Here is a 15,159-nt window from a genome sequence, read left to right as displayed (position 1 = left end):
TTTCATTTCCTTCGGGTAAATTCCTAGGAGTGGAATTGCTCTGATCCCTGGCCTTTGTCTTCTGTCCATTAGGCCAGGGATCCAGTATCTTCTTCACCCTGGGTAGGCCCACATACCTCATCCTTCAGGGCTCCTAGAGGAAGCCTGATTTCCACGCTGAGTTGGGTCTTCTATGCCACCCCACCTCCAACCTTTGCACTTTTCACACAATAATATGATTGCAACTTCAGGGGAGGGGACTCTGCTTGGGTTCACCATTGTCTGTCCCAGTGCCTGTCTCTTCTGTGGCTCTGGGGCAAGGAGAGGAAAGGGAATCTGGGGCCAGATCAATCAGGAAAGGCTTCCTGGGGGAGGTGGGGCTGGAGCTTGGTCTAAGAATGCCTATAGATTGGTTTGCCCCACAGCTGGGCTGAGGGCTTTGAGGACTTTGGTGGAGGAAAGATGAGGAGAGCTGGGAGAAAAGAAGGATGGATGGGGGTGGGGGTGGGGGGACAGGCAGGCAGGCAGAGAACAAAGCTCAGAGCCCTGGGGTTTTTCGGTGGATGCCCCTCTAAGGCTGCAAAGTGCCTGTGACTCAGACTGGAGGGAGGTTCACAGGCTGCAGCTCGAGTCTCCTAGTTAACCCTCTCCTACCTGGAATGGAAAACCCACAACCCAAGCGCAATGCGTTAACTCACAGTCGCCCAGTCCTTGAGCTGTAGGGCCAAGGGCTTTGGACGTGGCCGTGAGATCTCCCACAATCTGGTTAAATGAGGCTCAGCTGTCTGAGACACTGAATGGGAGGGGGGGTGCACATAAATACCGCTGAGTGACCTGCAGCAGGAGCTCCCGGCGACAGATGCATTTCTCAAGAATCGGTGCTTCTTCTAGGGAAAAGATGGCCTTCGCAGAAAGGGGGGAGTCGGTGCCAGGGTCTCAAACCCCCCCTTAATTATGCTGCCGCTAACTAGCCCCAGGCACTGTTCAAACTCTTTATCTTATCCTTTCTGTCTGAGAAATATGTGTCATCTTCCCAGTGCCTGGCGACAAGAAAATGCCGAGCTCTTTTACTGGGGGGCGGGGGAGACGACACTGCGGTCCTAGTGCTGCTCAGTACGACCCAGAACCTAGCCCTGTGGTGTGTCCCCCGAGGGCGCAGCGCGGGGCCCTCGGGGTCGAGGCCGCAGGCGGCGAGCTGGGGCCCCGAAGGCCCGGGCTGAGCTCACCCCTCGGTTCCCGCGTCCGCGGCCCTGAGCGCACGGTGCTCGGAACTCGGAGGTGTCCGCGACTCCGGCAGCACCGGCCCGGGAGGGTGCGAACCAGAGGCGTTCCGATCCGCGGAGTCCCAGCCTGGAACGTTCGGACCCTCGGATTCCGGCCTCGAGCGTTCGGACCCTCGGGTTCCGGCCCCCGCGGCGCTGAGAGCCCGGAGCGCCAGGGCGCGCCAGCCGCGGGATCCGAGCCGCGGACGGCGGGCGGGACAGCTCCCCCGCTCCGCCCGTGGGGAGCGCTCGCCCCTCCAGGAAGCGCCCGCCTCGCCTCCCCACCCCCGCCCCCTCTCGGCCAGAGGGAGGAGCCCGAGCCGCCGCCGCCGCCGCCCGCCCGCCCGGGAGGAGCACTGGACCCCAGGCGGCTGGGAGCGCACGCGAGCTGGCCAGGGCCGCGCGGGCAGCGACCTGAGCCCGTCCCGCGCCCGCGGGCCCCGCCAAGCAGAGGAGCGCCCCGGGATGCCCCGGCGGCCCGGAGCGCGGGCAGCGGCAGCGGCAGCGGCGACCACGCCGTGAGGGCGGCGGCGCCCGCGGGACCCGTGGTGAGTGGGGCCCGGGCGGGCCAGGGGCGGGCGGGGCGCCCTGGCGCGAACGCTAAGTTCGGCCTTTCGGCTCGGCTTCTGGAGCCGGTGGCGGGTTGGAAGGAGGCTGGGTTCCGCCTCGGGGGTCGTGACACCCGAAGCCCCCGCCACCCGCGCGCACCCGGGCTCTGGCCTTTGGGTGACTCAGCTGCGACCCGGCCACGCGGGGGCGCTCCGGCTGCGCCCGGACCGCCGTGGGGGAAAGAGGAAAGGGTGCTGGAGGAGGGTGGTGCCCCTCGGTGTCCGAGCCCAGCTGTGTAGGGACTCTCCTACCTCCTCCCTGGAGCCTGGGAGCGTCCGGAAAGGTAGAGTCCCCGCTGCCGAAGTCCCAGCTGCCGAAGACTTGAGGTCGGGCTGGTCCCTGGCCACCCCCCCCATCCCCCACCCCCCCCCCCCCCCCCGCCGTAACCTGCTCTCAACCTCCATATCCCACCCACCCCCCCGCCCCCGCCCCAGCGTACTGCCGGAGAGCCAGCTCCCAGCCCAGGAAGAGGCTACGAAGGGAGGGCGTGGAGCTGGGCAGCTTCCCAGAAGTCGAAGTGTGTTTGCAAACTAGTTTTTTCGCAAAAGCTGTCTGGCACCTGTGTGGTTAGGGGGGTGGGTGGGGGGACATGGGAGAGAGAGCAAGACTCCTTCCTTTCCGTTTCTCGCAGCCCTGTTTTTCTGAGAATAGAGGTGTCTTACTCCCCTCTTCCCATCCCATCCCATCCCAGCCCCGACCTCTGCCCCCCTCCTTGGACAAGGCCTTTGGGAAGGGGCTCCTTCAAAGGGGACTGTGATTTGCCCAAGAGCACAAGTGGAACTGGAACCCAGGGCTCCGGTAGCCAGTTGAGGGTTCTGGTGTCTGTGATTCTCCCAGCCCTGTTGCGTATTTCGGGAAGTGACACCCTCAAGGGATCTGGGAGAATGTGAGCTGCCCTTTGTTTTGTGTGCCCTTAGTTTTTGCTTGCCTAGGAGTGTGGGCTGTCATCCATGGATGGAGGGCTTTTTCTGTTCCTTGGGGCACCCACAGCTTCAGTAATTGGTGCGGACGTGGGAACCCCTTTGTACCCTTCAGCAGTTGCAACCTGTCTGTGGCCAGCTTGGGGAGACCTGGGGCTGAATGCCCACCCGGTGGCGGGCTGGGGGCCCTTCCTCTTCTCTGACCTGGTGCTTATCTGTAAAATGGGCTAATTGTCAAGGACCTGTGTGCCTGGAGGCTGGGTGCAAACATGAAGACATAAAGGAGTGGTTTTATTGCAATCCGTCTGGCACAGGGCCCAGTGAGCACTGCTTTGGCCCCAGGCACGCGGTCACTCAGGCAGGTTTCTCCATGGAAAGAACCAGGGGCTGGGAATGTGGACACTTGGGTTCTCCTTGCCCTCTGCCACTTCCTGTCTGTGTGCCTTGTCACTCACTGGGCTTGGGGCTTTTTCCATCTGTAAAATGAAGCAAACTATGACACATTCCCGTTTCTAGGGCTGCTGGGAGGCTGGAACCGGGGGACAGGGGTTCTGCAAAGTGGGGTGCACTTCATGAATGGCAAGTGTGGTGTTTCAAGGGACCCCTCCCCTCCCAGGGGCCATGAAAATTAAAAACTCAGGTACATAAGAGGGCCGGGAATAGAGCCTCTGTTTCTATACCTGTAAAATAGTGAGAACAATACGCTGTATAGCTTTGTGATCTTTTAGGGTGGTTGTGTATTTATTTAAAGGTAGTTGTGAGGATTAAATTAGGTGACAAAGGGTTCACATGCCAGCATTTTGACTGGCCTGGTGGTAAGCACTCGGTGACTGGTAACTGTGAGTATCGTTATTCCTGGGAATATCCATAATCCCTGTGAGGGCAGCTGCATTTAGGATTCCTTCTGGGATTTTCTCAGGCCAGCCTGCTCCTCCTTCTCCCACCTCCTCCCTGGAGAGAGGAGCCTCAGAAGCCAGATGTCAGACTTCTGGACTGTTCAAGGTGCCGAGTCCTGAGTGGGAAGGTTCTACCAAAGAGAACATCATGAGGGATGCTGGATGCAAAAGTGTTCCCCCTCCGTGCACCTTGGGCTGGCCCACAGGGCTCTGAGGAGTGACAGAAAAGCTCCTGTCAGAGCAGGGAGCATTGGGGGCAGGAAACGTCCCCTACTGAGAAACCCCCAGCCCAGGGCCAGGGCCCCGTCTGCCTGCTGGAAGTCTCCTTCCCTCTGTCCCCCTCTAACCCTTACAGGAGCTGCTGAATCGGGGCCAATCATTTCAAGAACCCAGCCCCCTCTGCCTTGGAGAATTGGCTCAGAAAGGGAACAGGATTCCCTCCCCTCCTGCCCAGCCCCCTGCAGGACACAGGATGGGCTCCTTGGGAGCCAGGAGGCTGGGTCACCCTAGGATCTTGGCAGCCAACAACAGGAGAAGGGGACAGTCATGTCCCACCCCCACTGTCCAGAGGGAGAATATGGGGTCCTAAGGGGGGGTCATGGCTTCCTGAGGTCCTGCACTGCCTCAGAACTGCGTGGGCATCCAAGGCGCCTTCTCGTCGTCAGCCCAGTGCCCTCTCCCCTCATTGAGCCACCCGGCCTCTGCTCCCATGGCGGAGTTAAGTGGACTGTGTGCTCTTCAGTGTCCTGGAGTGTTTCTCTCCTAGCTCTGTCCTCACCTTCTTCCTCCGGGGTCTGAGATGAGGCTAATTAGCTGCTACTTGCTCACTCACTATGTATCACCTTGCTTAATTTTTCTCGGGCGTTAGCCACCTTCTACACTCATTTATTCGTTTGTGTATCACCTTATTATTTGCCCCCCTTCCCAAAGAGTGTCAGCGCCACGAACAGGCGAGGATAGTGTCCGTCTTGTCCAGGGCCCTTTCCCTGCACTTAGAGAAGATAAATGACTGGGGCTGCCCCGCACTGTAGCCTCCTGTTAAAGGACTCTGTGATGTTGGCTGATGGAGCCCCGAGGAGTCATAAGCTTGCCCTCTCGGGTCTCTGGAGGGAGCCCAGCTCTCCCTGCTAAGTGCTGGGAGACCGGCACAGGGCAGTGGCCTTGCTGATGGAGGAGGGAAATGTACGAGTCTGGAGAAGGTGGGATTTGCCTGGCACTGAAGGACCCGGGGCTGGAGGGGACTGAGGTGGCAGCTGCTGCCATGGGCTGCCCACTCAGGGGGCTGAGGTGTACTGGGGAGAGTCCCCATTCCCCGTGTGACCTGGGCCGTGTCTCTTAACCCCTCTGACCTCCGCTTCTTTGTCTAGGAAATGGGGACTCTTAGACCACGAGCTGCCCCCACTGCTCTCTTCATGGGGTTCTTTAGGCAGCTTTGAAAGGGCTTGTAAACTGAAGAGGGCGGTGTATGGATGTCATTCCTCTTCCACCTGTGGCTTTGGGTCCCACCTTCCATTCATTGTGTGGCCACCTGTCCTCACTCAACAAATGTTTACTGAGCAGCTCCTCTGGGCCTGGGGCTGTGCTGAAGCTGGGAGCACGGCTATGGAGCTCAGGGTGGAGTGGGCGGGGGGACAGAGAGAGGCCAGCAAATGACAAGGAGACAGAAAGACTTCAGATAGTGGAAAATGCCCCAAAGAGAATAAAGCAAGGTGGAGTGAATGATGGGGGAGTGCAGTGTGTGAGGCTCAGGGAGGCCTCTAGAGCAGGAGGTGGTGACATTCGAGCTGGCATGCTAATCCAGGGCCTTAGTCTCTGGTTCATGGCTGTATCCCAGCCGTGCCTGGTGCCCAGCAGGTGCTCAGTGGATATTTTTGAATGAAAGAGGGAGGCGTGCCCCAGAGGAAACAGCACATGCAAAAGCCTTGCGTTGGGAACATGCTTCGTGTGTTCCAAGAGCCCATTCTCCTTATGACCCAGCTCTCTTTCTCCTTTCGGTGGCTCTTGTCGGGAGCTGGGGGCATCTGGTTTGCCGACTGTATCCCTGCTCTCCCCTCCCCATGATGCAGGAGAGAGCATGCTCAGCTCCCAGCAGAAGACACCATTCAACCTCTCCCTCCTTTGGGCCCCAGCAATCTTTCCAAGTCACCCCGCGGCCCCTCAGGAAGGGGTGCGCTTTGCAGCATGCACATAGGGAGCCCAGCTGCCTGGTGTCACGCTCTGATTTGCCATGGACCAGCTGGATGACCTTGGGCAGTGTATTCGTTTTCTAGCGCTGCTATAACAAAGAACCCAAAACCGGACGGCTCAAAATCACAGAAATATATTCTGTTTCGGAGGCCAGAAGTCCAAATTCAAGGTGTGGGCAGGGCCATGTTCCTCTAAAGGCTCTAGGGGAGGTGTTTCCTTGCCTCTTCAGGCTTCTGGGGACATCACACCGATCTCTGTCTCCTTCCCTCAGTGTCTTCATACGGTCCCTCTCGTAAGGACACCAGTCGTATTGGATTAACAGCCCATCCTACCCCTGTATGACCTCATCTTAACTAGTCACATCTGCAGCTCCTGTATTTCCAGATAAGATCACATTCTGAGGAATTAGGAGGGTAGGATTTCAACTTAGCTTTGGGGGGAACATAATTCAACCTCTAACCTCTACATAACCTCTTTGTGCCTCAGTTCTCTGATCAGTAAAATGGGATGCTAGTAAGAGGGCACATGTCCTGGGATTGCAGGGAGGCCTAAACAGAATGCTGTCAACCTCAGGGCAGGGCCAGGCACGCCCAGTGCATGCTACTGTTTACTTCTCCTCAGGGAGGACTTCCTGGGAGCTGGGACCCAGAGCTGAAGAACAGATGGCAGTGTCCTTGACCAGGAGGACTTGCTGAGAAGGGCCTGGGCCTGAAGTAGCACCTGCTGTCTGGCTCACAGACACCCCTCCGCGCTGTCTGGCTGAGGAGGGGCAGGAGGCACCCCCTCAGTGTGGCAGGGTGTGGGCTGGGCAGCATAAAAGCTACTGGAACTGTAAGACACCATTAACAAAGAGTAGGGAGAGCCCCACATGCGGAGGGGTGAGCAGAGGTCTAACCCCCATGCAGGAACCCACGAGGGGATTTGGTACTAGGTGAGCCCCGATGACTTTCAGGGCCCATCAGTCCAGAGATTTTGGGTGGGAGCTTGGGGCTGAGGCTCAGAGCAGCCCAGGAAAGACTGAGGGGTATTTAGAGACTCCTCAAGGCTGGAAGGAGCCCAGGCTCTTTACAGGCAGGGAAACTGAGGCACAGAGAGGGGAAGGAACTTGGAAGAATTCCAAAAACACACTTTTTGGGCACCCCTGTCTCTAGTCTCCCCGTGGTAGTTCCCAGGTAGGCATGGGCACCACAGGGCAAGGCCCAGGGCGGCTTCCGTCCCTCAGGCTGCCGCACAGCCCCATACAAATGAAGCCAGGTTGGAATGACTTTGGCTGGTGTTCACTGTCACCATGCGCTCCACCCTCCATTAGCTTGGTCCACCCTCCGAGCTTGGCCAGACCCACTCCCAAGTTCCCAAAGTACTTTCTGTATCCCAGAGTATATCTACACCCGTCCTCTGTCGCGCTTCCTGGGAGGTGGGAGGGCAGGCCATCACCTGCTCCACTTTGCTGATGAAGGAGCTGAGGCCTAGGAGGGAGGAGGTGGCAGAAGCAGGCCTTGACTCCTGACTCCCAGAGGGGTGGGGGGTGGGCTGGAGGCCACCGTTCAGCCTGCTGCAGCAGCCCCTCGAGGGATAGGCTGGGGAGACACGGGGCCAAGCCCTTTGGACCAAGATTGAGCTGAACCAGGGGCCTCAGGGTCCCAAGGGAGGCCCCCTTCCCCACGGGCCAGAGCTTAGTGATCAGGTGGGGGCTGCAGAGAATAGCCTCCCCTGGGTGTGGTCTGATGGAAGCTGGGGACCCCAGGGGTGTCAGACCCCTGCTGCAGCTTCCACGCTGTGCTGTCTGCATCTATATTTATCCCCATAATGGCCCGGCTGCCTGTCGGGAGTGCGGTGTCTTCTGAGTATAGCAGCCGGGAGCCTAGCTAAGGTAGAGAGGCGATTTGTGGATTTGTGTCGAGATGCCCCCTTCACCTGGCACCTCGGAGCCAGCCCCGCCCACTCTGGGGGCTGTCCCTGGCAGGGGTTTGCAGGAAGGGCCCAGGGGTATGAGCAGCTTGGGGCTGGACCACCCCCCCCCAACTCCGAGAACTGGGGCTGTGGGATGTTGGGGTTGGTGTATGCCTGGGAAGGTGGGACCAGATAAACCAAAAGCCTTTCGGCTCAGGGATTCAGGGGACTGGTGATTCTGAAATCCCAGACTTCACCAGCCCTGGAATTCTGAGAATCTGTAGTCCCCCTTCACCTTTTCGCTCTTCCTCACTTTCAACAAAGGACGGTGACATCTCCTAAGCCAGTACTTACAATATGATGACAATGTCAGTGCCCCCCCCCCCCCCCGCCACAGACCAAGGGCTCAGGAGGGGCTTTGTAGAGGAGTCCTCGAATCTTATCACATTATAAAACATACAAAATAGAGCAGACATGCCACACATACAACTCCGTGACTGTCCACACACCAGAGCATTTGTCAGCAGCAGCCGGACAAGGAACAGAAATGTGACCATCACCGAAGCCCCCTGGTGCCCCCTTTGGATCACAAGCACCCCTCCCTCCTGACTTCCAGCAGCACAGATCCGTTTGGCCTGCATTTAACTTCGTATAAATGAAATCAGACAGGACCATGCGCTCCTTTATGTCTGCTCTTCTCCATTCAGCGTGTTCGTGAGACCCGTCCGGATCATTGGCACCCTCGTTCTGCCCTCGTGCCCCCAGCAGTATAGTCTACTGCGTGGGTGTTCACATTTCTTTATCCCTTCTCCTGATGAGGGGTGTTCAGGGTGCATCCAGTCTGGAGCTACCGTAAATAGTGCTGCTGTGAAAGTCGGTGCAGGGGGGCGGGGGGGGGGTCCTTTGGTGAACACAGGCGCATGTTTCTGTGAGGCATTGCTGGCTCATCCCAGGGGCTCCGTCGCATAGCTTACGTAGACCCTGCCAAACGTCCCTCCAAGGTGGCCGTCCCGGGCACACACCCTTTGGCAGCATGAGAGTTCCAGGTGCTCCACGCCCTTGTTACCACTTGGTATTGTCAGCGTTTTTCCTTTTGGCCATCCTGGGAGGGGCGGTGGGGAGGTGGGAGGGGGCACAGCAGTATCATTTGCGTTTGGTTGCTGAGCCGAGCTGGAAGAATGAAAACGCAAAGTAAACAAGGGGGAAGGGCGCTCCAGGCAGGTGGAACAGCATATGCAGTATGGTGGAGAAGCATTGCTGGACCTCTGTGTGGTGGACACCACAGCTGGAGCCGGAAGTGGGAGGGGCTCTGTCGGGGGGGGGGGGGGGGCTTGGATGTCGTCCAGAGAACGGCCCAGAGCCACGGAGAGGTCTTCCTCATTGTGAGCCAGCACTTACAGTGTGGTAGGCATTTTTTACTTTCTGTTTGATGGATAAGAAAACTAAGATTCAGAAGGCCCGAGCTTATCCAGAGTCATGTTAGCAGAGGCTCTGGATTGCAGATCCTTCCAAGCCTCATTTTGCTCATCTGGAGAATGGGGGTGATCCTAACCTCTTGCTTAAGGTTGCTGTGAAGCCGTAGGAGTTTAAGCCCATCAGGTATTGGGCACAGGGTCTGGGGCGGACATTATTATTACTCTCATTTTATTATTATCTCTCCATCAGCACAGCCACACTCACCTCCTCTCTTCCCTTCCAGCTGACAGGGTGGGAGTAGGCCCACCCATCTACGTCTAGGAAGGGCTGGGCCAGAACTCCAGCCCAGCACCCTGTTTTTCTTCCCCATGGCAGGTCTCCCAGAGGCTGAAGTTTGTAGTGATGGTTAATTTTATGTGTCAACTTGACTAGGCTCTGGTGACCAGTTGTTTGGTTAAACACCAGTCTGACGTTGCTGTCTAGGTATTGTTTTAGATCTGATTAACATTTAAATCAGTAGACTTTTATTAAAGCAGATTACCCTCCATTATGTGGGTGGGTCTCGTCCAATCAATTGAAGGCCTTTTATAAAAGTAAAGACCAAGTTTCTCCAAGAAGAAGGAATTCAGCCCCAAGACTCCAGCATAGAGGGGCGCACAGCTGGCACCTGGCTGAATTGGTAGAGCATGCGACTCTTTTTTTGTTTTTTTTAATTGTTTTAATGTTTATTTTTGAGAGAGAGAGATAGAGTGTGAGCGGGAGAGGGACAGAGAGAGAGGGAGACACAGAATCTGAAGCAAGTTCCAGGCTCTGAGCTGTCAGCACAGAGCCCGACGTGGGGCCTGAACCCACGAACTGTGAGATCATGACCTGAGCCGAAGTCGGATGCTTAACCGGCTGAGCCACCCAGGTGCCCCAGCATGCAACTCTTGATCTTGGGGTTCTGAGTTTGAGCCCCATGTTGGGGGTAAGTCATTTTTTAAAAAAATACTGAAACATAGAAATCTTGCCTAGTTTCTAGTCTGCCTGTCCTGTCCTGTCCTGTGGATTTTGAACTCAAGACTGCCACATCACCTCTGACCTGAATTCCCAGCTTTCCGTCTTGTCCTACAGATTTAGAATTTGCCAGCCCCCACAGTTGCATGAGCCAATTCTTTAAAAGAAATCCCTTTTATATATATAGATATCCCATTTGTTCTGTTTTCTTTGGGGAAGCCTAATACAGCTACCATCTGTCTTTCTGGATCTTCTCATCTAGGAAATGGGGCGAAGGAGCAACTTAGATCTAGCCATATTTGAGACGTGATCTGACCCCAGAAGTTCAGCCAGTGCAGCCATTGGGGCCAGTGGGGACCAGGCATCTGGTTAGCCAAGGGTTCCAGCTCACAGTGTCACCCTCTACACCAAACATTGCAAACTCAGAGATCTGCAGAGACCTGGCCTGCAGGCTCCGTGTGTGAGGCTGACAGTCCTTGTATGAGGACCAGATGCAACGTCTGCCTTATTCTGCCGAGCGTGGGCTAAGCAGAGCCACCCCTGACACATGGTCAGCCATTGGGTGGCCATATTGCAACCTCTGATCTAGGAGCTCAGGCTCAGATGGGTGGCCTCAGCATCACCTGGGAGCTTGTTAGAAATGCAAATATTATGGAGCACCTGAGTGGCTTAGTCAGTTAAGCGTCTGACTTCACGGTTCATGAGTTCGAGCCCCGTGTTGGTCTCTGTGCCGACAGCTCAGAGCCCGGAGCCTGCTTTGAATTCTCTCTCTCTGCCCCTCCCGACTCACCCTCTGTCTCTCTGTCTCTGCCTCTGTCTCTCTCTCTCTAAGATGAATAAACATTAAAAAATAAAAAAAAAATAATAATAATAAAAAAAGAAACGCAGACATGGAGGTCTCTCCCCAGACCTGCTGAATCAGAATCTGCATTTTAGCAAGATGCCCACCTGGCCACCCCCCTGGTGTCTGTGTGTACTTCATTAGCCCACCGCAGAATCACCAGGAGTGCTGTTAAAACACAGGTTGCTAAGTGCCACTCTAGGGATTCTGACTGAGCAGTTCTGGTGGGGCCCAGGATGCTGCATTTCTTTGTGTGTGTGTGTGTGTGTGTGTGTGTCAAATTTTTAATGTTTTATTTATTTTTGAGAGAGAGATAGAGTGGAAGCAGGGGAAGGGCAGAGAGAGAGGGAGACACAGAATCCGAAGCAGGCTCCAGGCTCTGCATTGTCAGCACAGAGCCTGACGTGGGGCTCGAACTCACAAACCCCGAGATCATGACCTGAGCCAAAGTCAAACACTCAACCAATTGAGCCACTCAGGCACCCCCAGGATGCTGCATTTCTACCAAGCTCCCAGGAGATGCTGAAGTGGCCCATCTGGGAAAATACGTGGAGCCATGAGAGCCTAGGGCCATCGCCCCTGGAGCCTTTGTGGTCAGTGATTAAACCGCACTGAGTGGGATTTGCTGCATGGATAAGGACCCAGAGGCCCTGAAGGATGCACCTTATGGGGTCTGAATCCGTTATCCACTCCCTGGCCCCCCACCCACCACCTTGCTCTCCACTGGTATCCCAGCACTGTGTCTTCCAGTTAAGGGGAACCTAGGGCCGTATTTCTCAACCAGTTTTAACTCTTTGTCCCCTTTACATGATCTGCAAACTTCACGTATCTCCTGGGGTTTTGATCTGCCCTGCTTCCCCCAGCCATCAAGAATTGCTGATAATAGCACAAGCTACAAACTGTCATTCTAAGCGCTTTACTGCACTTATTCCTTGCAATACCCCCCGGGAGCACTCTCACCGTCTGCCATTTTGTAGAGGGGGAAACTGAGACCAGAGACGTTACGTAACTTGCTCAAGGTCACACAGCAGATAAATGGCAGAGCCAGGGATTGAAAGTCAAGGCATTCTGAGTCCAGCGTCTGTGCTCTTAACTGTTGGGGGTACTGATCAGAGGACTGAGCCCCTGTCCTTGTTACTACCACTAACAAGACTTTGTAGAGCATTTTTGTTCCACAGTTGGCACCAAAAACAGAATTTCTTTTCCATCTTCTAAATATCAAGTTGAAGACGCTTTTTCATGCAGCACGTGATCCCCCTCCAGAAGTCCTGATAGGCCGTCCCATTGTTACACTTGCCCCGTCGTCCCCACCACTTGAGACTCTGGGGTGGGGGCTGCTGCCTCCCTGAGCACCTCGGTCAGCCCTTCCCTTCCCTTCTATCCCTCTTTTCCCCAGCTGGCTCTCCAGGTCTCCAGCTCAGCTGTCTGCCTCCCCCACCGCCACTGCCCATCTCCCCGTGCCTGCCTCTCGGTGTCTCCTTGTCCCTGCCCATCTCTGAGTCGGGAACACTTCTGGCCTCACCATCTCCTCCCTGCAGTGAGTGAGGCGCACAGCCCAGCCCCTGGGTCCTGAACCACTGGAGCCAATAGTGGGTGAAAGGATAGAGTCAGGCAACGTGGCCTTCGGCCTCAGCATCATCCTTCCCTATTTTAGAAAAACCACTGCCCCTTCTTGGGCCTCAGTTTCCACTCTTGCGAAGTGGGATATGAGGCCCTCTCCTGCTGGCCTCTTGGAGTAATCTTGAGGCTCCAGGGTTTGAGTAATGGCTTTGTGATATTTGTGATGTATGTCAGGGAGACGTGGTTGTGATTTCTCTGGGGCTGGAGATTAAAGAGCCTGTATGGTGGGCTCTCTCCCTCCCTCATTCATTGGCAAGCATTTTTATTCAGCACTCGGTATGTGCAGAGGCCGCCCTAGGTGCTAGAGAAGCAGGAATGATCCCTCCCTCGTGGAGGTTATGTTCTAGGGGGCCAGACAGACAATACACAGGCAAATAGACAAGTAAAGTGACTGCACATTACAATGATCTGTGAAGGGAACAGTGTGGTTGTGATTGTGTTGAGACAGAAATTGCATTAGCTCAAGTGACCAGGGAAGGCCTCTGACAACTAAGACCCATCCTGTGAAGAAAAGCACATCTGGCAGAGGGAATAGCAAATGCAAAGGCCCTGAGGTAGAAGAGAGGCTGATCTGTTTGCAGAGCAGGAGGAAGCCCGTGTTGCTGGGACAGACAGGGGGAGGGGGAGGGTGGCATGAGATGGGGTCAGGTCAAGCAGGGCCCTATAAGCTTGGAGAGAATTTGGGTTTGGTGTGGCCTGGAAGGCGAAGCCACTGGAAGATTTTTAGGTAGAACTGTGGTAGCCTCTGATTTGCATGTGTAAAGACTCACTCTGGCTCCTCATTGCTCCGGGAGATCTGTCATGGACCAGTGCATGGCTGGGCGTGAGATGATGGCGGTCTGGCTGGGCCAAGGCAGCGGAAGGGGGGGAGGGGGTGATAAGGACATTGCTCGCTGCATCTTGAGGTGGAATCTACACAGCAGGGGGATATGGGTAGTGGCGGGGGGCGGGGGGAAGGAAAGAGAGGGCAAGGATGATGGGTTCCTAGGTTTCTGGCTAAGACCATAATGTTCTAGATCTATGGTTCAGCGCCAGCGTCTCCAAATCCCGTCCTGTCCTCCCCAAAGGGCAAGATGTATTAGCTGGGGCCACTAGAGCCTGTGGGGGCCGAGGCCTCTGTGTCTTGTTCATTCATTACTCTTCACCGCAGGGCACTCAAGGAACGTTTGTGAAAGGACGGAATGGGAATCCCCAAGCCCTGCCTTCTCTTTGCCTCAGCCGACCCATCCGTAAAAGCAACTACTAGTTTTGTATTATCCCCGGCTTCCAGCTCCTTCCCTGGGGATCCGGTCGCCCTAGAAGGCCCGTGCCCATTCTGGGCCAAGAATCGGGACCATCTGCGAGCAGGCCCTGCCTGGCTCCCCATGCCCCCTGTGCAGCCCGTAACCTCAAATGACCTGTGGGGCGGGTGCTGCATCAGGGAGGTTTCCATTTCGCCCAGATGCGCATGGCAGGCCCAGCCCTCCCTTAATGACACCTTGCCCGCCTGCCCTCTTGCTGGAGTAGGAGGGGAGGGGGCCTGGCCCAGCATAAGCTGTGATTTCTTTTTCCGTTGCGTCAGGCCTCAGGGTCCGGCCCGCCTGCCCGCTGCCGGGCTGGCACAGAGGGGCCCACTCTGACCCTCGCCTGCCCCAACTCCGGACATCATGTGCTCCCCATTTCGGGGATCCAGAAGCTTCCAGCCAGAGGGTGAGTTGGGGACAGGGGAACCTAGCCCTGGCTGGGGGAGACGTGCTCCTGCCCTGCCCACCCCTTGCTCGCTCTAGCCAGGGCCTGCCAGCTAGACCAGGTGGAGTCACGGTGGAGTCCGACGAGCTCGGCCCAGCCTGACCCTCCCCTGTGACCTGGCCCTCCCTGCCATGCCCTCCGCCAGGCTGGAGCCGGTGTAGGGCAGGAGGACAGCGCAGGGACACTGGAGTGACGACAGTGGCTCGGACTGGGGGAGGGCAGGGGAGAAGCGGCCCCACGGTGTTCATAGGCCTACGTGCCTTTGCCTGTGTTGGTCTGGGGCGTGTGTACATGTGCGTGTGTGTGACCACACACGTGTGTCCATGCACAGGAAGTGTGTCAGCCTTGGCGTGCGTCCTGACACCCCTCAGGAGGAAAATAGGTGCCTCTGACTTGGCAGCAGGGGACAGGTGGCCCTTGTGGGGCCGTCTAGCGTGTCACGAAGGGGGCCCGTGAGGTGCAGAGGAGGCAGGTAAACTGGAACCCACCCCCTCAGTGATGACCCCAGAAGTGCGGACAGTGCGACTCCAGAGGAACTGGGGTTCCCTCTGCCTGGCCGACTCCCCTCTGTCCCCACCCAGGTCCTAGTTCCTAACCACGCTCAGCAGCACCCCTACCCCGGCCAGAAGCACGCAGATTGGCCTGGGGAGGCCAGAGAGACCCAGCTTATGCCCTGCCTCTGCGGTTACCTGGCTGTGAGACCTCGGGCAGGTGACCTCTGTTCTCTGGGCCTCAGCTTCCTCATCTGTAAAATGGGGTGACTGTTGTGACCCACCCCACCTCAGGGCGGCTGTGAGCACAAACAGGTGTTCTCC

The 15,159-nt window shown here is 56.6% G+C and overlaps 1 protein-coding gene across 7 annotated transcripts in view; it reads left to right on the top strand.

Moving 5' to 3' along the window:
• The first annotated feature begins 1,018 nt into the window (after positions 1 to 1,018).
• Positions 1,019 to 15,159, top strand: part of CPNE2 (copine 2) — a 47,683-nt gene continuing 33,542 nt past the window's right edge. For 5 of the 7 annotated variants that reach the window (XR_003426157.2, XR_008293513.1, XM_027075821.2 and 2 more), the window contains exon 1: positions 1,019 to 1,789. Coding sequence is in view for 3 of the 7 variants with exons in the window: in XM_027075821.2 (XP_026931622.2) it covers positions 1,034 to 1,789 (756 nt within the window). In the remaining 4 variants the exon portion in view is untranslated. Of the gene's footprint in view, positions 1,790 to 1,891; positions 2,134 to 15,159 lie in introns of those variants that run through there. The other 2 variants (XM_027075822.2, XM_053210175.1) reach the window with 2 other exon arrangements.

The sequence above is a fragment of the Acinonyx jubatus genome, chromosome E2 (genome assembly GCF_027475565.1).
Source record: "Acinonyx jubatus isolate Ajub_Pintada_27869175 chromosome E2, VMU_Ajub_asm_v1.0, whole genome shotgun sequence".
Classification (NCBI taxonomy): Eukaryota; Metazoa; Chordata; class Mammalia; order Carnivora; family Felidae; genus Acinonyx; species Acinonyx jubatus.
This window is presented reverse-complemented; position numbering and strand designations above follow the sequence as displayed.